The 25,795-nt window shown below is 55.9% G+C and overlaps 9 protein-coding genes across 9 annotated transcripts; 3 read left to right on the top strand and 6 right to left on the bottom strand.

Moving 5' to 3' along the window:
* Nucleotides 1-895: 895 nt before the first annotated feature.
* Nucleotides 896-3,242, top strand: B0T15DRAFT_267277 (S-adenosyl-L-methionine-dependent methyltransferase). Its single transcript, XM_062863423.1, has 4 exons — nt 896-1,606; nt 1,850-1,879; nt 2,211-2,415; nt 2,489-3,242. Exons 1-4 carry the CDS (start codon nt 949-951, stop codon nt 2,943-2,945), a joined length of 1,350 nt encoding a protein of 449 aa, XP_062718992.1. The 5' UTR covers nt 896-948; the 3' UTR covers nt 2,946-3,242.
* A 245-nt stretch (nt 3,243-3,487) lies between these two features.
* B0T15DRAFT_267239 (Homogentisate 1,2-dioxygenase) lies at nt 3,488-5,576 on the bottom strand. Its single transcript, XM_062863422.1, has 2 exons — nt 5,352-5,576; nt 3,488-5,263 (listed from the first exon to the last, which is right to left on the bottom strand). Exons 1-2 carry the CDS (start codon nt 5,417-5,419, stop codon nt 3,952-3,954), a joined length of 1,380 nt encoding a protein of 459 aa, XP_062718993.1. The 5' UTR covers nt 5,420-5,576; the 3' UTR covers nt 3,488-3,951.
* A 497-nt stretch (nt 5,577-6,073) lies between these two features.
* B0T15DRAFT_576616 (uncharacterized protein) lies at nt 6,074-7,322 on the bottom strand. Its single transcript, XM_062871039.1, has 5 exons — nt 7,059-7,322; nt 6,811-6,966; nt 6,690-6,741; nt 6,456-6,639; nt 6,074-6,389 (listed from the first exon to the last, which is right to left on the bottom strand). Exons 2-5 carry the CDS (start codon nt 6,935-6,937, stop codon nt 6,237-6,239), a joined length of 516 nt encoding a protein of 171 aa, XP_062718994.1. The 5' UTR covers nt 6,938-6,966; nt 7,059-7,322; the 3' UTR covers nt 6,074-6,236.
* A 2,027-nt stretch (nt 7,323-9,349) lies between these two features.
* On the bottom strand, nt 9,350-10,465 carry B0T15DRAFT_513420 (uncharacterized protein; the record flags this gene model as incomplete). Its single annotated transcript, XM_062868035.1, has 3 exons — nt 9,350-9,616; nt 10,258-10,289; nt 10,414-10,465. The coding sequence occupies 3 exons, from the start codon at nt 10,463-10,465 to the stop codon at nt 9,350-9,352; spliced, it is 351 nt and encodes a 116-aa protein (XP_062718995.1).
* A 1,475-nt stretch (nt 10,466-11,940) lies between these two features.
* Nucleotides 11,941-14,297, top strand: B0T15DRAFT_504464 (uncharacterized protein). The gene is made up of 4 exons (XM_062867498.1): nt 11,941-12,324; nt 12,394-12,648; nt 13,838-13,932; nt 14,015-14,297. Exons 1-3 carry the CDS (start codon nt 12,309-12,311, stop codon nt 13,924-13,926), a joined length of 360 nt encoding a protein of 119 aa, XP_062718996.1. The 5' UTR covers nt 11,941-12,308; the 3' UTR covers nt 13,927-13,932; nt 14,015-14,297.
* A 365-nt stretch (nt 14,298-14,662) lies between these two features.
* Nucleotides 14,663-17,488, top strand: B0T15DRAFT_504465 (uncharacterized protein). The gene is made up of 2 exons (XM_062867499.1): nt 14,663-15,103; nt 15,164-17,488. Exons 1-2 carry the CDS (start codon nt 15,060-15,062, stop codon nt 16,998-17,000), a joined length of 1,881 nt encoding a protein of 626 aa, XP_062718997.1. The 5' UTR covers nt 14,663-15,059; the 3' UTR covers nt 17,001-17,488.
* A 1,388-nt stretch (nt 17,489-18,876) lies between these two features.
* Nucleotides 18,877-22,321, bottom strand: B0T15DRAFT_495784 (uncharacterized protein; the record flags this gene model as incomplete). The annotated part of the gene is made up of 4 exons (XM_062867122.1): nt 18,877-19,209; nt 19,354-19,659; nt 19,815-20,195; nt 21,905-22,321. The coding sequence occupies 4 exons, from the start codon at nt 22,319-22,321 to the stop codon at nt 18,877-18,879; spliced, it is 1,437 nt and encodes a 478-aa protein (XP_062718998.1).
* On the bottom strand, nt 22,278-23,461 carry B0T15DRAFT_267502 (uncharacterized protein). The gene has a single exon (XM_062863424.1). It carries the CDS (start codon nt 23,396-23,398, stop codon nt 22,367-22,369), a length of 1,032 nt encoding a protein of 343 aa, XP_062718999.1. The 5' UTR covers nt 23,399-23,461; the 3' UTR covers nt 22,278-22,366.
* Nucleotides 23,462-24,408: 947 nt separating this feature from the next.
* On the bottom strand, nt 24,409-25,664 carry B0T15DRAFT_495786 (uncharacterized protein; the record flags this gene model as incomplete). The annotated part of the gene is made up of 2 exons (XM_062867123.1): nt 24,409-25,293; nt 25,347-25,664. 2 exons carry the CDS (start codon nt 25,662-25,664, stop codon nt 24,409-24,411), a joined length of 1,203 nt encoding a protein of 400 aa, XP_062719000.1.
* Nucleotides 25,665-25,795: the final 131 nt, after the last annotated feature.

The raw sequence follows: 25,795 nt of genomic DNA on the forward strand, positions 1-25,795 counted from the left end.
CCTACCTTTTGCTGTATCTCGGTGATCCAGGGGATATTGACCGTTCCAGGTGTTGTATTGTACAAGTACATACCTGACTTATTTAGGTACTTACAAATCCATGCTCCGCCCATTGGTGCGAGGTATTGTACCTGATGTCTGTCCCTTTCCCAAAGGCCACTTAGGTCCTCCATTTCTTACCTCCCTTACATCAACTTCCGGTGAACGGGACTGTCAGGTGAGTTGTCCAGCGGCTGTCGACCCGCCCATACGAGTGGTTCAAGCGAGCGTCTTGCCAAGCCGAATGCAACCAGACTGTTGGGACCGGAAGGTCCTCACCGCCATCTGCGACCAACCAGCGAGCGTGCCGCGGGAGCAGTGGTGGCGACATTGCAACAACGGCTGAAGAAAGGTTGCTGCGGCCGAAGTCCGTAACACATGTCCAGGCCTCGTTAAGAGTGGAATTTTCAATCTGAAGAATGCAATGATCACCGAAGTCCTCGAGGCTCGATTAACACGGGAATGGACCACTAGTGTAGTAGGGAGCGAACTTGCACCTTGTTCAACGGGAACGACAGCGCCCCACCCTCGGTCCCAGCACCCGCTCGCCCCTCCCGTGCTGCAACCCGGCCCCATCGGTCCACTCCTGGCGAACCCGGCCTGGTGGGCGGCAGGAAACACCTCCCCCGCCAATAACCAGTGCCCGCTCCCCTCCCGCGGTTCCAAGATTATTTCCTGACTTCCGGACCAGACGTTACCAGATCCCCGGGACCATAGGGTGTTCAGCCCTCTCGCAGTCAAGGCATCTCGCCGTCACGCTCCAGTTGCTGCCCCCACTGCAGGCCACGTAGCGATCGCGCCCCAAAGGAACCGGCCTATGAGAAGTTTTTTTTTTTTTTTTTTTTTTTTTTTTTTTTTTTTTTTGGACAGCTGTGTCAGCCCCTTAACAGCCCCCTACCCCAGAACAAAATGCCCGGAGCGCCCACCATGGGCTCGGAGAATCGCACCGCACATCCGGACACAGACTGGAACACTCGGCCGTCTTCTAGCTCAACCCACATCACAGTAGGGATGCACTCAACACCAGAAGAGGACCTCTACGCAGAGGCCGAAGCCATGCAGGCCACAATGCGGGAAGCCCTTCATCAGCCCAAGCGCAAGGCGACGCCCACCGCCACCTCCAACCCAACCTCACCATCCACTTCCCCTTCCCGCCGGGCAGCTCGCAATGGCGTTTTACATCCTAGCAGCAGCACTACCACCACGGCGGCGGCGGCGGCGGACAAGCCCCAAACGTCCGCTACTCACATCAACGGCAGCGATCCTCCTGACACTGACCACCAGTCCACAACATCACCGTCCGAACAGCAAGCAACCCCGTGCTCCTTCGACTCGGACACGAGCAAGTACCCGGCCTCCATGACCAGCTCGGTGCGGGACCACGTCTACGAGGGCGGGCTGCGCTACCACGCCTACCGCGCCGGCAAGTATGCCTTCCCCAACGACGAGGTGGAGCAGAACCGCGACGACATGAAGCACACCATGACCCTGATGCTGTGCCACGGCGCCTATTTCTACGCCCCGGTCGAGGACGTGCTGGAGGAGGGCGCCGAGGTTTTGGACTTGGGTGAGTCGCTAGTACTTTTATCACTATCACTGATATTAGGCTCTTGTTGGTAGGATGGAGGTATCTGCATGGGGAGGATTGTCAATGAGGGAGAGGAGAAGACGCGACTTTAGCTGTTTGATGGTGGGGCAGAGGCCGGATGTGGAGGGATGAGTGACGGGCGTGGGATGGCAGGTTACATGAGATTCAGGGGTTGGCTCGTTCCACAACTGATCGGAGGCTGACTATGACTGCGCACGACAGGCACGGGAACGGGGATTTGGGCCATGGAACGTAAGTGGCTTGGTGCTTTCCTTTCCGTCGGGACGTTGAGGGTGGCTTGCAAGTGCATGGGGGGCCACAAGACGCCGCACAGCAAGGTTGAGCGGTGTGTAGCCGTTACACTAGGCTCACCGCTGTGCTTGCCCGCTGGCTTTTAGTCCCTAGCTCAACGCTATTGGGCACCATTGTCCTTGTGTAACCTTCACTAGCTCGGAGGCGGCTGGGTGGTACTCGGTCTTGATGCACCAGAGCTGAGTGCAGTCTCGGATAGCCGCCGCGGCCGTGGTTAGCCGTGATAAAGGAAGGTGTGAGATGGCGGAAACGCAAGCTAACCAGACCGCAGTCGGTGACAGGTACCCGAACACAACAATAACCGGCATCGACCTCTCACCCATACAACCCAACTTCGTTCCCGAAAACGTCCACTTCTTCGTCGACGACTTCGAGGAGGAGTGGGTTGATCCCGAAAACAAGTATGACTACATCCACATCCGCCACACCCTCCACTCGGTCCGGGACCCGAAACTGCTCCTCGAGCGAGCTTTACGGTATGTACTACGCCCTTCACGCCAGCGTTCTTGCTTCCCATAGCCCGTCATTACTAACCCTACCGCCCCCCAGCCACCTCAAACCAGGCGGCTACTTCGAATGCGCAGAACTGCTCTACTCCCCACAATGCGACGACGACACACTGACCCCCTCAACTCCCTACGCCCTGCGCGACTGGATGAACTACGTTGGGGCAGGTATGCGCGTGCTAGGGTCCGACCCGCACGCCATCCTGCCATTGCCTGAGCAGATGAAAGCGGCGGGGTTCGCCGACGTGCAGCGGACGACGCACAAGTGCCCTGTGGGCGTCTGGCCGCGCGACAAGCGTCTTCGCTTTTGCGGACTGTTCCTCCGCACGGCTCTGATGGACGGCCTGCGCGGCACCAGCCGGCGGCCGCTGCTGGCGCTTGGCTGGACGCAGCTGCAGATCGAGATGTTTCTCGTCGACGTGCGCAAGGCGCTCATGGATGCTGGCGTGCATTCGTATCTTGCACTGCATGTCGTGCACGGTCGGAAGCCGGTGAGCTGAGTGATGGAAGGAAGGAGGGAAATACGCAACTCGATTGCAGCACTCAAGGCTCGCTGCGGGTTTGTGGCCCACACACATCCTTGACGCTACTGCATGTGGTCACGACCTATTCGCTCAGGACATGGCCGCTGGTGTCGACGGATCTGCGATGGCGGTTATCTGACATTATCTTTCTCGCTCCGGCACTCAGTTGAGAATCACAGGACCACTCAGCAGTGTCCGGTCACAGTCGGAGAGCTCCAAGTCCCTTGATCATTGTTCAGATGCTACAGCGCAGACGCATTGCCCAGCCCCTTCGACCCTGCCATACCTTGGTTTGAGCAAAGCTCATACATTATACCGACACCGGTACACTGTATCGGACGCGGTTTGATGCATGAAAGCGTCACGAAGACACGATGTTTACGACTTCTCGGGTACTCATTTCGGGACGAAAAGGAGGATTCACCACTTGGGCATACGATACCCGGACACGCATTGGCTGGTTGACTGCATATGAAGGGATAAAGACACGGGTGTGGGCGAGTGGGACAGGTTCATAACGCTGGCATTGTGAGGCATCCCCGGAGCAGCTTCGAAATTGGAGGTGTTGGATGTGGAGAGGACAGGAGCCCTCAGGAGCGCCCGCGGCACGCTGGACGAGGCATCAACGCCGTGACACACCAGAGCAACAACCACACAGACGGCATTGCATATTTCGGATCACCAGTGAACCTTTCGTGATAGACTCTCTTGAGGCGGAGTCGCGATTGGGAACGACATCTGAGCGTCAGCTCTCAGCTGTAGGCTCTTATAAACTTAATATAATGATGCTGAGTGAAGAAGCATGACCTCGGCCCCAGTATATCTTGTGGTATCGGACGATTCGGCGTCAAAGGATCGCATCAACCGGCCATGCATCTGAGATGCAAGAGTTCCGCTTTCCGGATGGTCTAAATGGCTAGCCGGCATCGTCTTTTGGCTCGCTACAGGTAACGCAGATACCGGCAGACAGGACCCCTCCCCCCTAAGCACTCGCCTCCTTTTTCCAGTGCACCTTCACCCCGCCCCAGCTGTGCTCGTTATACGTCTCCTGCACCTTCTGGCATGTCTTCAAGCCCCAATCCGTCACGCCAACCATCAGACAGCTCTCGAACATAAACGCGCAGCTGCCCTCGCCCACCTTGGCCGGCTTGAGTTCCGCATTTCGGGCGCCCTCGTAGCTATCGACGTCCGGCCCGTGCCCGCTCATGACGTTGTGCAGACTAGCACCGCCCGGAACAAACCCGCCCTTGCCGCCCTTCTTGGCGTCATACCCACCGCGGATCAGTCCCATGAATTCGCTCATCGTGTTCCGGTGGTACCACGGCGGGCGGAAGGTATCCTCTCCGACCAGCCACCTCGGCGGGAAGATGACGAAATCCGCGATAGACGTGCCAGGGTGGTCCGATGGCGCCGACAGCACGGTGAAGATGCTGGGGTCCGGGTGGTCAAACGAGATGGTGCCGATGGTGTTGAAGCGGCCCAGGTCGTACTTGTACGGGTAATAATTCCCGTGCCAGGCGACCACGTCAAACGGCGTATGCCGCTGCACCGTCTTGTACAGCGCATTGTTGAACTTGCCCGTAACCGTGTACTCATTCGGCCCATCGAACGCCGTCGTCCCACAATCCTCATCAAAGCTCGCCACCGGCGCCTGGAAATCCCGCGCGTTCGCCAGCCCATTCGACCCGATAGGCCCCAGCTCCGGCAGGATGAACCGCCCCTGGAACAGCTCGAGCGCATAGCCCCTCGCCGGGCCCGCGGGCAAGCGCACCTGATACCTCACCCCGCGCGGGATGACACAGATCTCCATCGGCCGCACCAGCAACCAGCCCATTTCGGTCCGGACATCCAGCACGCCCTCCTGCGGCACGATCAGCAGCTCGCCATCGGCCGAGTAGAACGCCTCGCGCTCGCCCATCGACCGTCCCGCCGCAAACACGTAGATGGCGCACCCCTGCTTGAGCGTCGGATCCCCCGCGCCGGCGACGAGGTGGAGGCCGCTCACAAAGTCTCTGTCCGGCTCGTGGTCGAAGGGGTCCCAGCGCAGCTGGTTGGGGATGTGGTGCATCTTCCGGAAGGGCTCGCCGCCCAGGCCGAGCGACTCGTTCGGCGCGGGCGCGGCGGCGAACGGCGGGTGCGAGCAGGCCGGCAGGATACGGTACAGCCAGGACTGCTTGTTCTCGTGGCGCGGCGCGGTGAAGGCGGTGCCAGAGAGCTTCTCGGCGTACAGCCCTAGGGGCGGCTTCTGCGGCGAGTTCTGCGCTACGGGGAGGGCGCCCGGGACAGCCTCGGTTCTGGGGGCAGGCGAGAGTCAGTTTGATGGTGGTTGCACGAGGGGACGAGGGAAGGGTTGAAAGCGGCTGGAGGGTGCGAAAGACGTACTCAAAATAGCAATCGAAGCCATTTTGGTATTGGTACTTCTCTTTGAAGTCGAACTCTGTGACGGGCATCTCTGCGGTTTGCTGTGGCTGGCCAAGATGAGGATCAGTATGGCTTTGCTCTTTGGAAGTTGCGAGTTGCGACTGAAGTTAGGGAATGCCTAGGCGGGAAGTGATCGGGGTATTGGAGACGCGGAGAGGAACGGTCTTAAACCCATTCTGCGGGTGCGGAGAGCCAGTTCCTCCACTTGGTCGCACATCGAATCCGAACGAGTACTCCGGATGCCGTTCACGTCGTCTGGTAGCTTGTCCCAACCTGCAGCTCCCTTGAGCTTGTGCCAATTCCGCTGACGGTCAAGGCGGGCGGGCCCGAAGATAGCCGACGATATGCGCCCGGCACGAAACACCCCGCCCCGAGCAATGCGACCCCGGCATCAACAGTGGAGTTGGGCCGGTTCGGAGTCCTTTAAGAACACCGGAGAGCCCCGCCGTGAGCACCCCGAACTTATTCCAGGTGAGATAGTTCTAACGTCCGAGGCCGAGTTCAGTTCCGTACGCTTGTTCTCACGGCGACAGAAAGCCCGCGTCTACAGGCAGTCAAGCGAACGCATACTAGGTACCTAGGTATGCCATCGGAACTCGGAAGAGTGGGTAGGGGACCGAAAGGAGAAGGGGAATTGATAGAAGGGAATGGAGACATGGTTGACACTTAATTAGACGATATGGTACTTGAGATGGGTCCCGACCACGAATGTAGATCATGTAAGAGCAACAACTTAATGCATTGTAAAGTACAGATCCCCAGACCTTATCCCAGAATCACCTCCCCTGGCCCCCAACTCCCCCCCAAAGACGAAAGACAAAACACCCCCCTCTGGACGGCAAATCACTACTCATCGGTGGATTTGTCCTTCTTGCCCTTTTTCTTGCTGGACATGGGTTGGCCTGCATCCTTGCGCAAGTGGACAATCAGCTGAGTCCACGATTCCTCCTTGTCCCACTCGAACCCGGCCAAGTAGGGCAAATCGAGCTCGTCGTCGGCCTGTGTATGACATGGTAAGAACAATGTTCGGACTTCAGATCAATAAATGCCACGCAGAACACTTACTCGCTTCTTGAACGCCTTGTGTATGGCGTCTAAGGCGTCCTTGATGGTGACGCCCTTGAGGTTCCGTGCAGTTACTTGCAACCCCAGTGGGAAGTGGAGGTCAATCTTCTTGACGGGCGGAGTCGTGAGCATCTTTTTCAAAATGTCCTTCTCTTCTATCGTGGACGGCGACGTATTGACTTTCCTAGAGGGGGGTGAGATGAGTGCATGACGTCACAGGGCTCCTGAACCTACCATCCGGTCGATTGTGTCTCCTTGGCAATTTGGAGCTCAATACCCTGGGCCTCTGTGCATTGGGTCAGCAAAGCGCGTTTGAACGCCGGGATCATACGGGCAGGCAGGCATCACTACTTACCCAAGTCCTTAATGTTCATAACGCCGGTGGCGCTTGAGCTTGCTCGGCGTGTCTTGGCCTCCTTCGGCGGAGGGACGTCCATGACGCCTTGGACGGCGGAATCGACTTTCGTGAGTGGCTCAGACATGTTTACAGTGATGTGTTAAGCTGCTGGATCTGCTGATTGGTGAGTAGTTGACATCAGAGGATTGATTGAGCAGCGCGCCAAACGGTGACAAGAGGGGGAAAGGGAGCAATTGGTACAACACCTTTTTGGAACGAAACGTGGAATGCTTTGACAGTTGCGAGTTTGGAGAAAGATGGTGGTGAGGAGAAGGGTGGAGGGGTTCAGGAGGGGGTCAGGAGGGGTCTTATATACCGGATCATGCGACGAGCAGATCAGCCAGCAGCTGGGATCAACCAGCTGCATTCGTTGTGCTGTTAAAAGGGGTGGGGTAACACATGATGAGGCACACTGTGAATGGGCTCACGGGATCGCGTGACGAGATACATCATATGGGACGATATGCCAGACAACCCCAGCCCGGCTCAAACGGGCAAAGGTATCTGGCCCGAGCGTCTCGCATTGGCGCTAACAGCTGCAGCCCAGAGAATCCGGGGTAAATCTGGGGTAGACCCACCTGTGTAAGCTAGCACTTGCGGATCATTGTCGAGTTAAAAGAAATGGATCAATTGGTGCAAATGCTGTAATGAAGTCTAAAGCTTTGCTCAAGAGCTGTTCTTGCTCCTCACTATGCTTTTGTGTGGACATGCAGCCCTCGTAACCTCAAGCAGGAACTTCGAGTGAACGAGAGAGCAACCTGCACTGCCAGAAGTCTTGGTGGGGCCCTGGTGGGGTCTCGTACCGTTCCTCCGACCAGCAACCTTTGCGATCGTCACGACTCCTGTCAACTTTTAAGGTATGGTTTGGCAGAAGAAAGTCATGCCTGTCTTACATAGTAAGCCCAATTTCCCAAATTGCTAAAATCGAAGATAACTGTGTCATAGCGAAGTGAAACAAGACCATTGTTTTCGGTCCGAGTCTGCTCCAGCGACACAATGGCAGAGCTCTGGGTTGGGCGAGCGTGTTACAGTGCGTGTTCAACCCATGGGAGCGCAAGAGCGGGGAAGCATGCGTCCTCTTCCGGAGCTTCCGCATTTCTGACAATCAAACGTTTCGATTCATGCCTCAGACTTAGTAGTACTAGTGTTCCATTCGACTACTGGTATTCCGTACAGTAAACTCAAACTCGGCCAGGTATGCCCATGGCTCGTCGATCCAGTCCCTACCTAGCCTACCCAAGGTGTCAGCTTTCTCCTAATACGATAACGCCTCGTATGTTTGCTTGTGTGTTTACAATGGGTTCGTGGAGTCGCCACACCGGAGGCCACACCGTGCGAAGCAGCGTACTAAAACATCCCAAAAGCGATGTACCAATCCTGCATCATCTTGGCTACAGAATCTACAACCTAAGGTATGTGTCCCCTTATTTAGTCGCCTTGTCCAGCGCCCAAAGATGGCCGAGTACAACCACGGCCCGAACGACCTGGAAGACCGCTTCCGGCGCCAGACATACGACGTTTTGGGACTATGACACCTGGCCACATAGGATGAAAGTGTACTGAGGCGGGAGGAATGACTACGGCAGATGACCGGCGGTTGGAGCTTGTTTCTTTTTGATGATTTTCCTTGTTTCTCGACGGATGTATTTAATCAGAGCAAGAGCCCTCCTTTAGGACGGCTCATCGTGCAACCAATTCATTTTATTTTCTACCCTACCTTGGCACCTTTAGTCCACGGTCCGCCTTCGTCATGCACGCTGTTGAGCTCAGAACCTTACCCTACGTCTGATCAGAAGTAGAAGACATCATCTATTACGTGCCCTGTGGCTGTTGAGCCCTGACACTTGACATACCTGTGAGGTGTTGGCTCCTCTCCCACTTCGATACATACATCCCATATGCACAGTGGCCACGGCCGTACATCCAACTCCCCACTTGAAAGTAAAGTTGATACAGTGAATCAACAAAAGTATGAGTATAGAAAAAAGGAAGGAACACGAAGGTAATGAGAAGTGGAAGAAGAAAGAGAGGAAGAGAAAGGTAAGAGTGAAAGAAGAGGAAAACTTGAGCAGAAAAGGAAAAGGGAAGGGAAGGAAAATGCAGAATTATAAGGGAAAGAGAAAGAAAAAAAAACCAAACTCGAACACAAGAAAGAAACGAAAGAAGATATGAAGGTACAAAAGAAAAGAATGAAGATGAGGAAAAGGAAGAGTGTAGGAGATACTCTCAAAAGGCCATCTCTATACGCGAGCTGCCTGATACGGGGTCTGTGTTCTTGACCCGAACTCTCTCTGTCTCTGGTGGCTTGATTTGTGTTTATAACGTCGTATCTCATCAGTTGCATCTCTCATGACCACCCCAACTCCCTCATCGCTCTTTAAGTAATGACATCCCGAACGCCCAAGCGCAATACAATGCAACGCCGTCCATGCAACCCGCGCGATCATATGGAGTAAACATCACCTATCCAACTTTGACAGGACCCGACCGCTTCGGTTCATGTCGCCGGCCAAAGCCCCCTTTCAACCTTTGCCGGGCTCATACTCCCCCATTCGATACCTGCAGAGCTTCTCCTCCGACGAGCAAGTAACCTAGACGACGATGCGGCCCCGACAAGCCCGTGCAATGCGACGCCCAAAACGATGAGCGCTTCGACGCCCAGGAGTCCGATCCATATGCGGTTCAGGAACTGGTCTTCGTCCAGGTCGTCCTGAGCGAGGAGGTGCTGGAGGGTGGCGAGGTTCATCGTCTGCGTTTTGGAACTCTGATTTTGGGGGGGGGGAGCGAAATCTCTTTTTATTATCCCATTATTAGCGGCGACATTAGGGTATGGCGGTGAAGCGCGCACCCACTTTGACTTGTTTGGTGCGCCACCGTATTCGGTTATAAGGTCCCACTGAGATTATCACCTCGATCGATTTGAGTTTTGAATCTTGGACATGGTCATCCCTAGGAGTAACTCGATCATCTATGGTGTGTATATCGCTGAGGGATTGAAGAGGCAAGACAAATTTTGCACAATTCGCGCGGATCTTTGGGGGGCTGGTGGGTTAGATGGGTTAGTGCCCCTGCCTGCATGCACAGCGCACAACTGTAACTGCGGTGAAGCCCGAGAGCGGAGAGACTAGAGGTAGTAAGCACACCGCCATAGGTTGATGAGGAGAGGATCGTGTGATAAGGACCCAGAGGAGGTTGGGCGCAACTGGAGAGCCCCTTACTCACGGTAATATGTACACGTGTAAAACTTGAAGCAGAAAGTGGCAAGACCACGTTCGCGGATTGTGTGAGCAATCCCCAATTTCCGATCAATTATGAGGTTCGACGGAGAGATTAATGCGATATGATTATCACGCCCCGCATCGGAACGAATTGAACATTGGTTTCGCCGAGCGTATTTCAACTTACCCCAGACTTCGAGTTGTTGGTAGCATCACGATCTAGGTGGCTTTGGCCAGCATAGCCATTTTACCCGTTCTGGATTGGATATTGGCCGTCGAATATTGTGGAAGTGCCAGAGTCGCCTTCGGAGCGGGAAACTAGGCTTGGCGGGTCTCGACACACCCTCCGTTTCCGAGAGGATGACCTCCAGGTTGGAATGGTTGCGACTGAACATCTTATATGACAGGAATAGTGCCTCGAAGTCAATGGCGGAAGATATACCAATGCTTCAAGCGAAACGTCGTCGTTCTGAGCTGTGTCTGGGTTATACAGTACACTGTGTACACAGAGAAAGCGAGGAAGGAACGCTTCGCTTGATTATGTCTACTAATCCGATGCGTCTGGGAGCAAATAAGGTACGTATTCCAGCAAGTAGCCAACTCACCTACCGGAGATCCACTGGTAGTCAACCTGAGGGTCGCTGTAAACATAGGGTATCAGGGACCGAAATCAAGCCGAATCTATATATTTCGTCGCGTTCCGTAGACCGTGCTTGGGATTTTCCTTGCACATCGTCGGTCCTAAGGTATCATCGTCATTTATAGACGTTTAGCCTGCCTTTTCACGCAGCTGCGAGGACATGTTTCTGTTTACGCTGGATCTTCTTGGACTCCTTAGAACGGGAAGCGACCCATTTTCGCACGCCTATTCCTGGACGCAGAGTGTCGGAGGGCAGACTACAGCCGCACGAAGCTGGACTATGGAACCAACGTAGTACTAACACCGCGTTGCAAGTAGTAGTAATACTACTAGTAGTAGTAAGGTATCGCGTAACATTCCACTCAGCACTTAGAATACTCGTACCTTACTCATCCGGGCCACAATCTGACCAGAGGATGTTGTTGCTCAGTAAGCAACCACTTGTGCCACACAAGTCCAACACCAAATCTGTATTATCTTGAGATATTTTTACCTGCTCAAGGGAAAGACGTACTGTCGCTTACACCACCAGGACCTCGGCCCGCGGGCTTCCTCTGCACGCCTCCCCCTACCCAAGGGGAGCCATGGTGGTAATCGCCATGTAGACAGCATCATCACAGAATAGAATTTCGCATCTTATGTAAGATAAGTATCCTCTGGTCGCTTGGTTGCAGGTTGAATTTGCGACTTGATCTCAGGCTCCGCCGTAACAACCTCACTCCGCCCCTTCGCGGTCGTTAAGGGCGCAGCGGCCGGTCAAGTTTCTGTCGCGTGAGCCTCGCCGCACACCGGCGAAGCGAAGCGGGTGAGACCTGGCCGCAACCCCAACATCCCGCCAGTAGGTATTCTGCTCTCGGTGCTCCTCAAGTGGGGCATCGAGCGGCGGCGGAGCACTTGTTCCTGGCATTACTTCCATGTTAGGCCAGTGCTTTTACCACGGGGGGTTCTCGTACGAACATACATGCGAGAGGCCTTGAGCGGCTCCAGCCACTGCGAATGCAGAGTGTTTGCCGATGATGGCTATCTAACGTGGATTGTGAGCTTTGGCACTGGTTAAAGATAGAACGCGACGGGCCGCCGGCATAATCAGCAAAGCTCAACCCCAGTGTAGCGAGTAGAGAGAGGAGACGTGGAGATGACTCATGTCATTTGACGTCTCAGGGTTACTAGAGCGTGTTTGAGTATACGAGATACCTAGCGAACAGTGGTGGGTGCGCAAACGACTACTCGCGATGGCCATCAGCCTCCGATAGTCACAGCATGTTTGAGCATACGAGCTGGTTCGAAGCTAGCCAGCAACTGTTCATTGTCGCCATTAGCAAGTTGAACCTGAAAATAGAATCCGCTGCGGTGAGAAGCAGGACAGGTGCAGGGTCGGGCATCGTCCGTAGGATATATAAGAGGGCCTAGGGTCTTGCTTGATGTGCAACAGTTCACCATCATCATCCGCAGCCCGACAGCAAAGCAACACCAGAAGCACCTTCTCCTCTCGTATATCTCTTCTTCAACTTCGATCAGCCTAATTCACTCCCCGGCGGAGAACCTTCCTCACCCTTCGCAGAAGCAACACCGACTATCTCTCAAACGGTCATCTCACCATGCCCAGGCCTACTCGTAAGCAGCAATCCTCTAACACCCTCTCCATCCTTCCTCCCTAAGCTCAACTTCTCACCCTTATCACAGCGTGTGGCGGCTGCCGTGGCAAGGGCTACGACACCGTGCAGTGCGGGCGCTGCCACGGCACCGGCCGGGACGGCACGACAACTTTCCAGGCCATGTGCGACGCCGGGTGCGCTGGTCGTGGCAAGGACCGCCGCGGCGCAAAGTGCGGCGGGTGCAACGGCACGGGCAAAAAGACGTACACTCAGCCGAAGAAGTGCAACCCGTGCCAGGGCACTGGAACCGGCTCCGAGGTCTGCCGGTACTGCGGCGGTACCGGTATGAAATAAGTTAGGGGCCAGAGACTTGGCGGACATGGAGGACCCATTGGGCCAAGTGCCTGGGGGACTCGGGAGGCGTTCTGTATGGTTTGTTTCACTTGCTGGGCTGAAGGAGACGGGTATGGGATGCCGGAGGGGGGTTGTTCTTTGAGACGACGAGTCTTGTGTTGGCAGTTTCCAGCTGGGCTGGAGATACGATATTTTGCTCATTTGGTACCTACTAGTAGGTGACCTGGCTGTCTACCGTTGGGATGTCTGGTCGAAATAGAATAGCAGCACCGGTGCCGCTACCAAAGCCATCTTGCTTATTCCTGCCCCCTATACGGGATTGTCCTCCCTCCCCCCTTCCCCCCCTTTATTAGAAGGGACAACAATATTCCTAAATCTACACCAGTACGGTCAGACATGCTTTTTATTCCTAACCCCAATGTCTTGACAGGCAAGACAAGCCAGATAAACTCTATCACCGACCCATGATCTCCCACGCCCGTCATCTTCTCCCGCACGGCTCTGGCACTTTGCGACTCCTCGGGACGACCTACATGGTATTAAGGTTGTCGATACGCCAACCTCAGCACCGCCCTCGTATCACATGTTTCCCAGGACCCTGCCGAGCTTGTGTCATTCTGCAACCTAACGATGCATCAACGTCGATCAGTTCGGACTTGCATGTGACGGCGGTCGTGTAACGGCTGCGCAACCCGATGATTGGCGGCGATCCTTGCTATGGGTAACACTTGTCACCTCTAATTCTCACCATATAGGGGTGAAACTTCGATGGACACGCAAAGGCCGCACCAACAGATATTAGCCTTGAATTCATCGGAATCGGCAACCCTCGCTTATTAGTATTACACCAAGCAAACGAGAAGCCGAGTCGATAGAAGGTCGAGACTTTATACTAGTGTCTCGATACCTGCCGCGATGGGTTAGTCCTCCGAGGAGCGGGGTAGCGTGGCATTCCCACCAAGTTGGGACTGAAGTGGGTTTATCGGCCCATGGGGTAAATTAGCGCCAAGCTACAGTAGCACAACATTGCCCCGGAATTACGAATATTGCTGATTCTAGGATGAGAAAGCACAAGCGAGGGGATGCTGCGTCCGGAAGGTAACGTTGTCCGTTTACCCCAGGCGATCTTCCGCCTTATCGATCAAGGCGACGATCCCCCCGAAACTACCTTACCCTAGGGCTGCGACAGCGCCGCGGGGTAGAGCTGCCGACATGGTTCTGCCGTTTCGCCCAGCGGTGCGTTGCAGAAGGATCGGCGGGGTTCTAGTGAAAGGTGTGTAAAAAAGAAGACCGGTCAACGGCTGCATTGGCTTGCAGAAAACGTGGTTATTTAGTGACACAGTTGGCATCTGCAGGGACAGGGCCATTTGGAGTTCAGCAGCTCCGAAAAAATTCGAGCAGCAGCGACGAATGGGTTGCATGCTTCGGGCCGTTTCCCAACGACTTTGAGCTGTTAGTCCCGTTAGGTACCGCTCAGTGTTGCCCGAACCGAGATGGACCAAGGCAAGAAGGACTTTTCGCTTCTTCTTTTGCAGGACCAATGTCGGTAACGGGGTTGGAAGTAAGCCAGAACTACTAGTACCAGGTACTAGTATCCGTAGTCCCATTGCAATCAAGGGCGGCTGCGGGGAAAGTGTCAGCGAGCCATCAGCCCTGCCCCATGGGCCGTCAAGGCATGTACGGTTGATATGTAAATGCGCCTGAAAGAAAACCAAACGCATTCAAAGAACTGACCAACAGCGAAGCGAAGCACAGCGGCCGGTCAATGCGCCGCATGTCATTTGGAAAATGGAAGTCCCAAATCAAGTGCAAAGGGCAAAAGCAGAGCGGCTCATCGAGCCTGCGTCCCACAAGGGCATCTCCAAGCTGAGCTCCACAACCATCGGGCTGGGGTACCGCCTTTGGTGCTGCCAAGCGACAGACTGCGGATCAATGGGCCAGGGGTGCCTGGCGCCAGCGCGGAGAAAAGCGGAGGGAGCGAGCGCCATCACACCCGCCATCAGGTCATTGGCTGCGAGCCGACTCTAGCCTGAAAGGTCCCAAATGAGGAGACCAAGCAGCAACACGACAAAGTTGAGCCTTCCAGCCGGAGTGACCAGAAAATGCCCTCCGCATTGAGCAGCTCCCCCATTTGCCACGCGAGATTCCCGTCTTTATCCTCGCGTGCCTGCGCCATCCCTCGTGGCTACCCGAGTCTTTTTGTCTCAGTTCCAGCACTGTATGTAGCTGCCACACCACTACTACAACACTATCTCGGGCAAAGGGAAAGGATCGCCAAACGGCCAGGGCCTTAACACGCTGATCTTGATCCCGCTTCCAACTCCAAATTCGAAAGCAGTCTAGCACTGCATTGGCTGCACGCGGCATATCGTGAGCGCCATCAGCACCAGGGCAGCGGAGATGGAGCCATATGCGCACACCACAGACGAATTGGACGATATGGTGTAAGCTTGAATGCCAGGAGCTAGTGTGCGGTGCGTGCGGCGGCTGACTGTAGATGCCAGAGAGACACTTGGCAGGTTGAACACAGCAGGATCCAACTTCTCGCGCCGTGCACCCTCGGTGTCATCGTCCGTGGACGAGCGGTTCGATGGACGACGCAGAATTCCCTCGTCGGGTTCGATGCCGGTACCGCGCAGTCCCGAGTCACCGAGGTATCCTGGCGAGGATGACCAACTCCGCTTTTCCCCCTACGGGTTTACAGAGCGCATGTCGACGTCAGGGTCGATGCAGCCTCCCAGCACCCCAAGGTTTCACCGCAAAGATTCGTACGCATCCGAAAGACGGCCGTCCAGGGGTTCATCGGCTGGCTACAGCCTGTACCCCGCCCAAAAGCAGCCGCCCCTTACCAAGCCGCTCCCGCCACTCCCGGTGCGCCAGAGCTCGTGCCGCGTCTCGTCGCAGCCGTCGATTGACAGTTCAGAGCCGGGATCAGGGGATACATCCCGTTACTCTCAGTCCTCAAGGGGCAGCACGCTGGAGCGGGTGTCCACATCTGGTAGCGCCAGCGTAACGCCGTCCACCCCCGCGGCACTGGTAACACCGCCAGCGCCGCTTGCCGAGTTCCGCACAGCGCTACAAGCGACGCAGCCGCAACACAGCTCCTCGCCTGTGAACCTGGTGCCCTGGAAACAGCTGGTCTCGAACGAGAAGCCGCTTAAAGAGCCTTCGGTTTTCTTCTTTGACATCTCCACGACCTCCGCAACCCTGGCCAGCAAGCATGGGAACAACATCATCAGGATATGGTCCGTCGGCAGTGGCGAAGTGCAAAATAACCTCAAGATATCCTGCTACACCACCGCCCAACCGCGCTCGCGCGAGTATTTTGTCCGCAGTCACGCGATCCTGTCCGAGCCCTCCAACTTGATCGCAATTGCCACCGGGTTCGGCGATACACTGGAAATCTGGGACTGGGGCAAGAAGAAGAAGCTCCAGACCATCGACAACGCTAACCGCTGGGCCGCAGTCCGATCTAACGTCATGGAAGCTGGCTGGTGCCCTTTGGCAATCTACAACGGCGACAACGACACGCTGGATCTCTATGCGTCGACCCACTCCAAGAAGCCATTTAAGAAGTCCCGCACCATCGAATTCCGAAAGGCCAACCTCCCCATCATGCCCAAATACCCCGAGCTGGCCTTTTCCGCCACAGGCCCGCTCCTCGTGACCGCGTCCGGGCCCCGGCCACCCCGCCTCGGCCACCCGCCGCCCGAGCGCGAGACCCTGCTCACAGCGTGGGAAATCCACGACGGCGCGCCGTCAGACACCCCTTACAAAGTCGTCGCTCCCTGGCAGCACAGCGAAATCGACACCGCGCTGCCGTCCGGGCTTGCCACCTACGGGTCCGTAGCAGTCTCCATCTGGATCCCGGCCTCCTACCGCGCCGTCCCGATCCCGGCCGACCGCGGCGGGAACGGGTACAACCTCGTGCCCGTCCCGGTACCGTACCGCCATGTGCTGGTCTGGGACTTCTCTGCCTCCTCGACGAAGACCTTCCGTATCCCCAACGCTATGTCGTGTGTCTCGCCCGACTGCAGGTTTGTCGCCTACTGCGACGCGCGCGGCGTGGAAAGCGGCGCGAGGGGGTGTCTGGCGCTTCTGGATGCCATGACGGGACGGCAGCTGTGGTGCTGGCCTGATCCAGAGGCCGGGTACATGGAGAGCGGGGTGCAGAATCACCTGTCGGACCTGAGCAAGGTGACCGAGATGTGCTTCTCGGCGGACGGCGGGTTTTTGTTCGTTGGTGATGTGGATGGTGGGATTGCCGTGTTTGAGGTGAGGGAAGGGGACGGGAAAGGGGCCGGAGGGTCAGGGGTCAGTGTCAGGGGCGTGAGGATGTGAGTCTGGTTCCCGTCTACGCAAAGCGGCGGTCACCAAGGGGGAGGAAGATACTATCTCGGGAACCGATGCCCTGTTTGGTATCTGGGGTTATGTATCAACCTGATATACGGGCTATCCCAGTACGGGAACTTTGGCTGCGAATGGCGTTCTTGGATGGATGGACAGGTGGTCTCCGTGTTCGAGGTCGCGCCGAACGCTGGCCTCGATTGTGCCGGTATAGCGCAACTTTTGGTATTGCACTTATGAGGATAGGATACCCTCTTTGCGTCCCGCAAGACGTCTCATGCACCGGTACGGCATGATCTACACGTGTGACTCCGTCGGATATGCCACTGCTTCAGGAAGTTCTGGGAGCAGCAGAAGGCGGACTTCGGGCCTCTTGAGCGAGCTCCATTGGCTAAGGTAGTGTACAATACAAGGCTACTCTTCCAGCCGCTTCGCCGAGGTAACGCCCAGCCCCCTGCTCCTTTAACAAAAAGGTACCCGTCAGCCCTTTAACGATCCCAAGTGGTGATAATCTGCTTGTCACAATCCGGTCGGAAGGTGGTAACTGCCGTGGTAAGTATTATTCTATCCGTCTCCGGCGATGTCCTCTCAGTCCACTTGATTGAATGCGGGTTGAATTCGAATACTCAAAGGAGCGTACATAATACGGTCGATGTACCTACCAACCTACCTTATGCGCGACAGCTTGGCTGACTGGGGTGACTTGGCTGACTGGCGTGACTGGTGTGACTGGCGTGACTGGCGTGACTTGGCTGATTTGTGACCCACCGTGGACTCCCTCGAGGGAGTCCACGGTGGGTCATAGCTGCGAGTCAGGTATAACTGTCGGGCGTGTAATAGCATAGCGGGTACGTTGACGACGGCGCTGGTCTGGGCTCGCGGCGCCAGCCCAAATATTTCTGCCTTTATTATAGTGGCGCGACCGTTCTCCCTGAGGGAAGAAGGCAGTAATACACCCAGCTGGCTCTAATGCCTTGCGTTAAGTTAATGTGCTATAACGCATCCGAGGTATAGTCTATTGTTTCAGCTACGTAACGAAGTAAGAGAATTGATGTAAGGTCGGCACTAAGAACTAACATTCATATGGTTGTCCTGTAGGTAAGATGTAATAACTATTGGGCAAACCCTCTTTCTAGAGGCAAGCAAGACATAGCTGAAGGTAGTACTATTGGGGGCTTAGGACCGCCTTCTCGACCTCAACTACGTTTCTGCTTTTCGAGAATGCCTCCCCCAGATTGTGAAAGACGGCGCTCTGTGTGAGGAGGCGATGGCAAAGATTGTTTCTTGTATATTATGTGGTCTTTTGGAGCGTAGATGGTCTGTCGCTAACTGCAAAGATGTAAAAGCACCTCGGACATAGCTCTTGCAATTCCTAGCGTCTTGAACCTCTTTGGAAGCGGCGCTATACGTCGATCTCTCTGCCCCTTGCACGTTGGCGCGAAGGTCGAGGCATAAAGAAGCTGGACTCTAAATATTGCAATGGGAGCCTCCGAAGGTAAGGTTAAGAATGATAAATGGCTTAGTATACACTCCACCATTATGGTCTGATATCCCGACACATAGGTACCGTAGGTATGGTATGTGCACGTGTTTAGTATTATGTTGGCCACCGACGCCCATGTTCGCCCCCCCGAAATGTATACCGACGTGTGATTGTCCATGTTGCCCGCCGGAAAACATTATCCCCATTCTGGTGACGGCGCGGAGACAGTGACTGTGCCAAACCCGGACCATTCTGCGGCGGCGGCATCCACGATCTGGCTAATCGCGGGGCTCATCATCTTCTCTCGAGGCAGCAATATGCAAGTTAGCCCCTGGACAGCCGACCTCTAAGTGGAAAGTGCCATGCGAGAGATACGGGGGTCCCCACTCAGGGCTGTTCGCCGAGAAGAGGTTGAAGCGGGAGACCGGTGGGATAGACGGCGGCGTACATCAGCGGTGGCGCTCCAACTGGCTGGCCAGCGAGCATCACCGGCAGTATGTCCCCCCGGGCCAGGTAGTCCTGGCCGGGCAGCGGGGCGGGCGTTGGCCCTAGATAGGTGATGGCATAATAGGCCGGATTGAAAGCCGGGGCCAGCTCACACTGTGCCTCGAGCGGCAACGTGCGCGCGATGGGTTGCTGCATCGCAGCTAAGGCTCCTTGAGCACCGGCCGTGGTAGTCGCCGAGGGTTGGGCGCCGTTCGCTGCAGCCGAGGGCTCAACCTGGGTGGGTCCGTTTAGGCGGGAGGAATGGATGATGGATGATGGAATGGGTGAAGAAAGGTGACACAAGGGGTACAAAAATAACAGAGAAACTGGAAGGCTGAAGGGCGGGTGGGCAACTGCACGAAACTAAGTCGGGCGTACCAGAAGCGATTCGTTATTCTCTCCCTCTAGCTCCTGGCCGGTTCCGTGTGTGCCCGGCGAGGGCTCGTGGAGTTCTGTGCCCATGTCGGGCATCGGCATCCTAGGGTTATCGACCGCGGGGCCACAGGAAGGCACAGTAGAGTTTCTCCTTTCTTGAGCACAACGGTAGTGTATAGGCGCTAGGTTCGACGTCCCGTTCTGCTTCTGTTTGCCTTTCTCCTTGACGTTGATGTTGCCGAGTCTGTAATTGCGCCGTGCTCTCTTCGCCCCGGGAATAGCTTCGCTCGTATCGTAGTTCCGGGTCTTCTGTAAAACACCCACAAGTTAGCCACCACCGAGACCAGCACAATGTCAGTCGATCGTTCGATGGCACTTGCCCGAGAGGAGGTGCTATTGCCGGTGCCTTGACTAGCGCACCGATCTTCGGTTTCACCACGGCCACCGCCATTGCCATTGCCAACTTTCTTAGCGCCATCCGTGTCGGAGGCTACTGCAGCAGGGGACACATCGGCAGCGTCCAGTGCAACAGAGCCGATACGGGTCTTAGTGCTCCGGTCTAACTCCGTGACCAGGGCGGTGAGTCTTGCCAGCTGCTGCTCGCTGGTGATTCCGCTAGCTAGTATCTCGTAGTAAAGTGCGTTCGCCTCGTCGCCGTCGGGGAAAAGGCTCCTGAGGGATGCGCTCATATGACCCTTTACCTCATCACTTCGCCCGGACCAAGTGTTTATAGCGTCTCGGGCCACGTCTCTTGCTCGCTGAAGCCCGTCTGTGAGAATCTTGTCAAGATCGGCGAGGACCGGCCCCCACACCGCGCGCACGAGGTTCTGCAGCTCGTTGCGCAGCTGTTCACGTTTGTGATCGATTGTACTCTTCCAATCGTCCGACTCGTCCATCGTTGGAAGGTGGGCGATACTATAGGCTTGAGGGCGGCGGTGGCAGATGAAGCAGAGAGAGAGAGAGAGTCTGTCTCCTCCTTCAGGATAAAGTTAATAAGAGAACGGGAGGACTGGTCAAGGAAAAGAAGGGAATCGGCAACTATTAGGAACACGATAGCATGTCCAAGGTTACCCTCCCAGAGCAGCGGCAGGGCATGGACTGCCCTGGAGTCTGGGATTCCTGGACCTTAAGGTTGCTGTAGCCTGTAGGTCACTATAACATGCTGCAGGACTACTGGGAATACTAGTGACAGCGCCCGCATGGGTATTATGATAGTCAAGCGACATCGACCGATCCGCCGGTCTGCCGGATTCGCTTCTTCAACAGCCGCAAGTGAGGCACTCTGTTGATTCCGGCGGCCGCTCTCACGTAGTACGAGGGAAACTAGTGGATACAAAAGCACTCGCATGCAGGACGCAATACGCGATCCAAGGCAGCAACCGCACTGTACGTGGAGTCGGTATTCTGTACAACTACAGCATTGTCTGTACAGTGCCTCGTCTGCTAGTACGGGGAGATGTAGCTTCTCGTCTGTAGAGCGACAAGAGCTCATTATGGCTCATTGTTTTTGAAGGAACGATGACGGTATAGGTTGTAGCCCTGTCCGGGGGCTGGTACCCGAGATGATAGAACCAGTGCATGAATGCCTGATAACACCGTCCAAACTGCATCATTACCGCCCGGCCACCCCGGTCCCCCTGGCAGCCTCCACGCAATTCTAACACACAACCTGTAATTATATACTCGATCTCCTAGCGGAAACACCGATGTAGGTGTTTATAGCCCTCGTTGAGCCAATGAGCTTGTCACCGCAGTCCACGGGGCATTTCCGATTGGTCTATATAGCGGGACACGCAGCACCCTGGCCAGTTGGTGATGGGAAGCTTGAGGCTCTTCTACTAGTAGTTTACATATGGTAGCGAGGGTAGGTACATTCATTACGGAGAGCATCATTGTATCCTAGAAATGAGTCACGGACATCCCGGTCTCCTGCAGCCACTCAGCAGCGATGAAACTGCCCAGTTTCAAGCCCAGCCACCGGGAATCGAGGCAGCCGCTGGCATACTCCGTATATGTGCGGACGATACTCACTTTGTCTCATCGTTGCAAGATCCCATCAAACCATCCTACTAGAACCAACCATCTCTATTCCGACTATGAAATAGGTTTGCAGTAACCTAGTATCGCCGATTATTCACGATTTGCCGTATCCTACAAGGGATATGCGCCTCTGCGTCCTGTCGTCCGACGCATGACCAAACAAACGAGCCGAAGTAGAAGAGATGGAGAAAATGGAGAAAATGAAGAAGACCGAGAGAGAAGGGGGAAAGAAACAGAAAAATTCCCGCCTTCAGCTATCCAAACAATGAACCACGGTGGGCCGCTACTTATACACCCTGTCTCATGACCTTGGCTCCCGCCTCCAGCCCGCCCATCACATCATCCAACCCCCGATATACCCGCTCTGTCCTTCCCAGAATTCTTGTGAATTCTGCAAACCTCTTCCCAACCATCTCTTTTCTCTTCTATCTCCTGCTCTCGCGCTGGAGCCTTTCCCGCGCATGGAACTCAAAGCGCCCTCCTTGTCCAATACCCGTCGATACCACGCCGCAACCTTCTCTAGCGTTCCAACAACCTCATCATTTCCTTGTTTCTCTTTCTTCATCTTATCAACGTCTTCTGCCTTATCGTCGTCCTCTGCCATATCCTCCTCGTTTCTCTTGTCATCCTCGCTTTTCTTATCCTCCTCTCCGTGATCGCCCCTTTTCTCCAATTCATACATCCTCCCCTCCTCGTTTCTTTCAGTCTCGTCCGGTAATAATAACCCCTCGCTGTCTGTATTCTGCGTCGTCATTGTCGCCGCCAACGACACCCCGTTGGCATTGGCGAGGCCAATAAGACGATCCGCCGCCTCCCGCATCGCCTCCAAACACCTTATTGTATCACCCACCATCGCCGTCGTCACTAGCCTGTCCATCCCCTTCTCCACCGCCTCCAACGCGGGGAGCAGCGCAGCACAGAAACCAACCATGCCGGATGCTAGACAGGTAGGCGATTTTGGAGTTGCAGCGGCGGGCTATTTAAACAGGCGGAGCAGGTAGTAGACGTAGACGGCAAGTGTATGTTTAGGCTTGGGCTCGGGCTCGGGCTCGGCTGTTGCCGCTAGTAGTAGTAGTTCTGTCGCGAGAGCCTTGATCTTGTCCATGAGACGCACCATCTCCTCGCGGCGGGCGAGGGCTTTCTTGAGAGCTTTGAGCAGCTTCTCGAGCCGGGCTCTGACGGACCACATGGTCCAGACCCAGTCCTCGAAGTGATCCTGGTACCACCACCACCACCTGCTGGGAGGTATCATCAGTGTCGAGGTGATGGCTGCTGATGCGTGGTTGGCGGCGATGTGCAAGGATGTGGCAAAGGACTCGAGCGATCGCCGGAGGCCGGCGTTGTGCCGGTTGAGCGCCCAGAGCTTGGCCGCGAGGTCGATGGGGCGGTAGACGATCTGCTGCCACAGGGCTTGCTCCTCTGCGGCCGAGGGGACGGGGTCGGAAACCCACGACCATGGCGCGCAGTGCGAGAGGACTGCGTGCGTGGCCTGGTCGCGCAGGACGGGGACCACGCCGTACCATTCCACGGGCGAGGCTTGACTCGGCCACGGCACGGACAACTTGAAGGCGCGCGACGAAAATGTTCTCGGGCTGGTGATGGGGCTGATTGACCGGCTGCTGGGCCTACTCGGGCCAGGTAACCGTCGAAGAGGCGACGCCGAATAGCGCTTGGGCCCGGCAACTCGCTCCGAGCTACCTGTTGAGCTTCGAGGAGGAGGCGATGCCGAATAATATCTTCTTGACCTGGCAACTGGCTCTTGTGTGTCGGGTGCAAAGCTCACCTTTCGCGGATCCCTGGCCTTTTCAGCAACTGCCGACTTCGCCTGTGTCGGGCGTGAAGGAGGTGGTAAACCTGCATCCTGGACAGTGAGATAGTTCAGGAATGTGCGGGTCTCCATGTTAGTGTCTTCCGGGTTAGTGTCTCGGTGTCGCAGGGGGCGTTTGGCGATGGTTTCCCAACCGCAATCGTAGAGATATTTGGCCATAGTCTCGTAGTGGTCCGACATCGTGACTGTTTGACCGATAGGGTGTTAGGGGTGGTGAAAGAAAGGATGGCGATGAAGAAAGCAGTGTTCGACCGACTACACGAGCTTTGGTGGCATCTTTAAATGTGTCACATGAATGCCGCTTTTAGACGCATTGAACTGAATAAGATCAAGAAGAATAGACGCCGTGGTGACATGGGACTTCTGGAAAGCCCTTGTGCATGGGATACATGGGGAATCTGAGGCCTAGTTTCATGATGGATGGTTCTGCATTGTTCATCGTTCGAGAAGCACCGAACCGCTTGTGAATTGGTTTTCCCAATAGATCTTGGCCGAAGCGATGTAAGCTATTGTTCGAAGTCACTTGAAAGCTCTGTTTGGGATTATTGACGTGCTGGAGAATTAGCGACCTGGGACCAGTGCCAGACAACCGACATCCGTTCTGGCTGACAAAAGAGTTGGCGAGGACTAAAAGGCCTTGTCAACTTTCTGCTACCATCTTTCTTTGATCCGATCGATCAAAGTCAAAGCTTCGTATGAGCCGCAGGAGCCTCGGCGTAGTGCTTGCAGCGCAGCTTGAGAATCGATCTCTTGTTGCTACTCCCACATAAGGACCTTGCTTCGATGCTCCGCAGAGCAAGGAACTGAATGCTCACACGGTAGTCGAGTGGTAACCAACAACAATAGGTGCCCATTATTCCAGTAATGCACACTCCTTTTCTCCAGAGTCGTCCTTTCTGTAAGGCCCCTGTTCGAAAAGAACAACACAGTCCCGTAACCAGACAGACAGAAACGCCCAAGAACCCCCTGACTTTTCCCAACGCATATACCCTAGAATCGAAAGCCCATCAACCTCAACAAACCAGGATAATGAATACCAGCCCAGTCCACAGTCAAGGAGCGACAAGCAGAACGCCATGTTCCAGCCGAAACCAAAGCAAGATAAAGGCAAGTTAAAAGCATACGACAAGAGCAAGCAGACTAGAGAAGGGAACCGAAGAGAATGAGAAGAACCCCGTCAAGCGAGCGCATCACTCCCTCTCCCGCTCCCTCCCCCTCCCTAATCCATCACTCGCCGCGCTCTCACCAACCTTAACCTCCTCCTCTGGCACGCCGACCCCAGTCACACTCACCGCAGAGCGCAGCGCGGTCTCAGCCGTTCTCGACCCGGGGGCTTCCCCCTGCCCCTCTTGACCTTGACCCAGACCTTGACTCCGCCGCTGCTGCTCAGCGGCCTCTCGCACCAGCCGTTCCAACTCACGCACCCTGCGCCGCAACGCCTCGTTCTCCCGCTTGACTTCTTCCAGCTCGGCGCGCCGCAGCGCAGCCTCCTCGAACCGCGACGTGGCGGGTAGTATCCCGGGTGACAACTCGCTTGTGGTTGTCATCACAGACGGGGTAGTCGTTGTTGATGTTGACCCCGGGGTCGGTATCGCTGGCGTGCTGCTGGTGGCCGGAGTGTTGCCTGACAGCGAGCGAACCGGCGCAGGTACCCTCGCGCTGAAATACCCTGGTAATGAGCCGGGCTCGCTGATGTGGTGGTGCTGTGTGTAGCTGCCGGAGAGGGAGTAAGATGTGGCCGGGGAGGGGGATCCGGTCCTGCTGCGGCGGGAGGCGCTGCTATTCTGTCTGCTGAGCGAGATACCTCCGATTGCGATAGGCGGCTGTGCGGTGGGGCGGATCGGGGCGGGAGAGGAGATGCCGCCCAGGGAGGTACCCGTGACCGAGCCGACGTTGGCGGCGACGCTGCGCGTGCTGGCGCTCGAGGACGTGCGGTGGTGGCGGACGGGCGGGTAGTGGCTAGTCGGTCCGGGCTCAATTCCCGATGTCGTCGCCGAGGTGGAGGAAGCGTTTGAAGCGACAGACGCGTTCTGGGCGGCGCGAAGGATCGAGAGTTCGCGGCTTAGGCGGTTGACCTGGACGAGGCAAAGTCAGATAATGCGAGTCGGTCATCGCACATACAACATACCACAGCCTCCTGCTCCTTCTCCAGCTGCAGATGAAGGTCGGCAGCGGTCAGAGGACGTGGATGCCGCGAGGGCCCCGGCCCCGCGCCTACGCCGGTATTGTCGCCCATGGACGGCCCTATAAACGAGCCGGCTAACGGAAGACGCGGCGACGGTAAAAGGGATGCGACAGGCGGGTTGACGGTGCTCTGATTCGAAGGAAGGATGTGTAACGAAGGCGAACCCGGCGCAGGCGGTTGGGGGTTTTGCTGCGCAGAGGAACTACGCGACGACGCGGCGAGGAAGTGGGGAGACGGCGGAACTGAGTTGAGATCGGGCATGGCGACGTCGTAGCAGAGCGTCAACTCCCGAACTGCTTGAGGCTCTGGCCGCGTAGTTGAGGCCGAGAATGGAGAAGGCGGAAATGCGTTTGACACTCGTGGTCAGAGCGATAAACACGGCCAGCGAATGG

This window comes from Chaetomium strumarium (assembly GCF_033439665.1).
Source record: "Chaetomium strumarium strain CBS 333.67 chromosome Unknown B0T15scaffold_6, whole genome shotgun sequence".
Classification (NCBI taxonomy): Eukaryota; Fungi; Ascomycota; class Sordariomycetes; order Sordariales; family Chaetomiaceae; genus Chaetomium; species Chaetomium strumarium.

What these genes read in the sequence shown, in the direction of transcription:
- B0T15DRAFT_267277 (XM_062863423.1), top strand. Translation starts at nt 949, where the DNA reads ATGCCCGGAGCGCCCACCATGGGCTCGGAGAATCGCACCGCACATCCG. An exon ending in CGCCGAGGTTTTGGACTTGG is followed by an intron (nt 1,607 to 1,849) that starts GTGAGTCGCTAG and finishes TGCGCACGACAG; the next exon opens with GCACGGGAACGGGGATTTGG. An exon ending in GGGGATTTGGGCCATGGAAC is followed by an intron (nt 1,880 to 2,210) that starts GTAAGTGGCTTG and finishes ACCAGACCGCAG; the next exon opens with TCGGTGACAGGTACCCGAAC.
- B0T15DRAFT_267239 (XM_062863422.1), bottom strand. Translation starts at nt 5,419, where the DNA reads ATGCCCGTCACAGAGTTCGACTTCAAAGAGAAGTACCAATACCAAAAT. An exon ending in GGCTTCGATTGCTATTTTGA is followed by an intron (nt 5,264 to 5,351) that starts GTACGTCTTTCG and finishes GCCTGCCCCCAG; the next exon opens with AACCGAGGCTGTCCCGGGCG.
- B0T15DRAFT_576616 (XM_062871039.1), bottom strand. Translation starts at nt 6,937, where the DNA reads ATGTCTGAGCCACTCACGAAAGTCGATTCCGCCGTCCAAGGCGTCATG. An exon ending in TATGAACATTAAGGACTTGG is followed by an intron (nt 6,742 to 6,810) that starts GTAAGTAGTGAT and finishes CCCAATGCACAG; the next exon opens with AGGCCCAGGGTATTGAGCTC. An exon ending in GAGACACAATCGACCGGATG is followed by an intron (nt 6,640 to 6,689) that starts GTAGGTTCAGGA and finishes ACCCCCCTCTAG; the next exon opens with GAAAGTCAATACGTCGCCGT.
- B0T15DRAFT_504464 (XM_062867498.1), top strand. An exon ending in CCGGTACTGCGGCGGTACCG is followed by an intron (nt 12,649 to 13,837) that starts GTATGAAATAAG and finishes ACCTTACCCTAG; the next exon opens with GGCTGCGACAGCGCCGCGGG.
- B0T15DRAFT_504465 (XM_062867499.1), top strand. Translation starts at nt 15,060, where the DNA reads ATGGAGCCATATGCGCACACCACAGACGAATTGGACGATATGGT. An exon ending in GACGAATTGGACGATATGGT is followed by an intron (nt 15,104 to 15,163) that starts GTAAGCTTGAAT and finishes TGTAGATGCCAG; the next exon opens with AGAGACACTTGGCAGGTTGA.
- B0T15DRAFT_267502 (XM_062863424.1), bottom strand. Translation starts at nt 23,398, where the DNA reads ATGTCGGACCACTACGAGACTATGGCCAAATATCTCTACGATTGCGGT.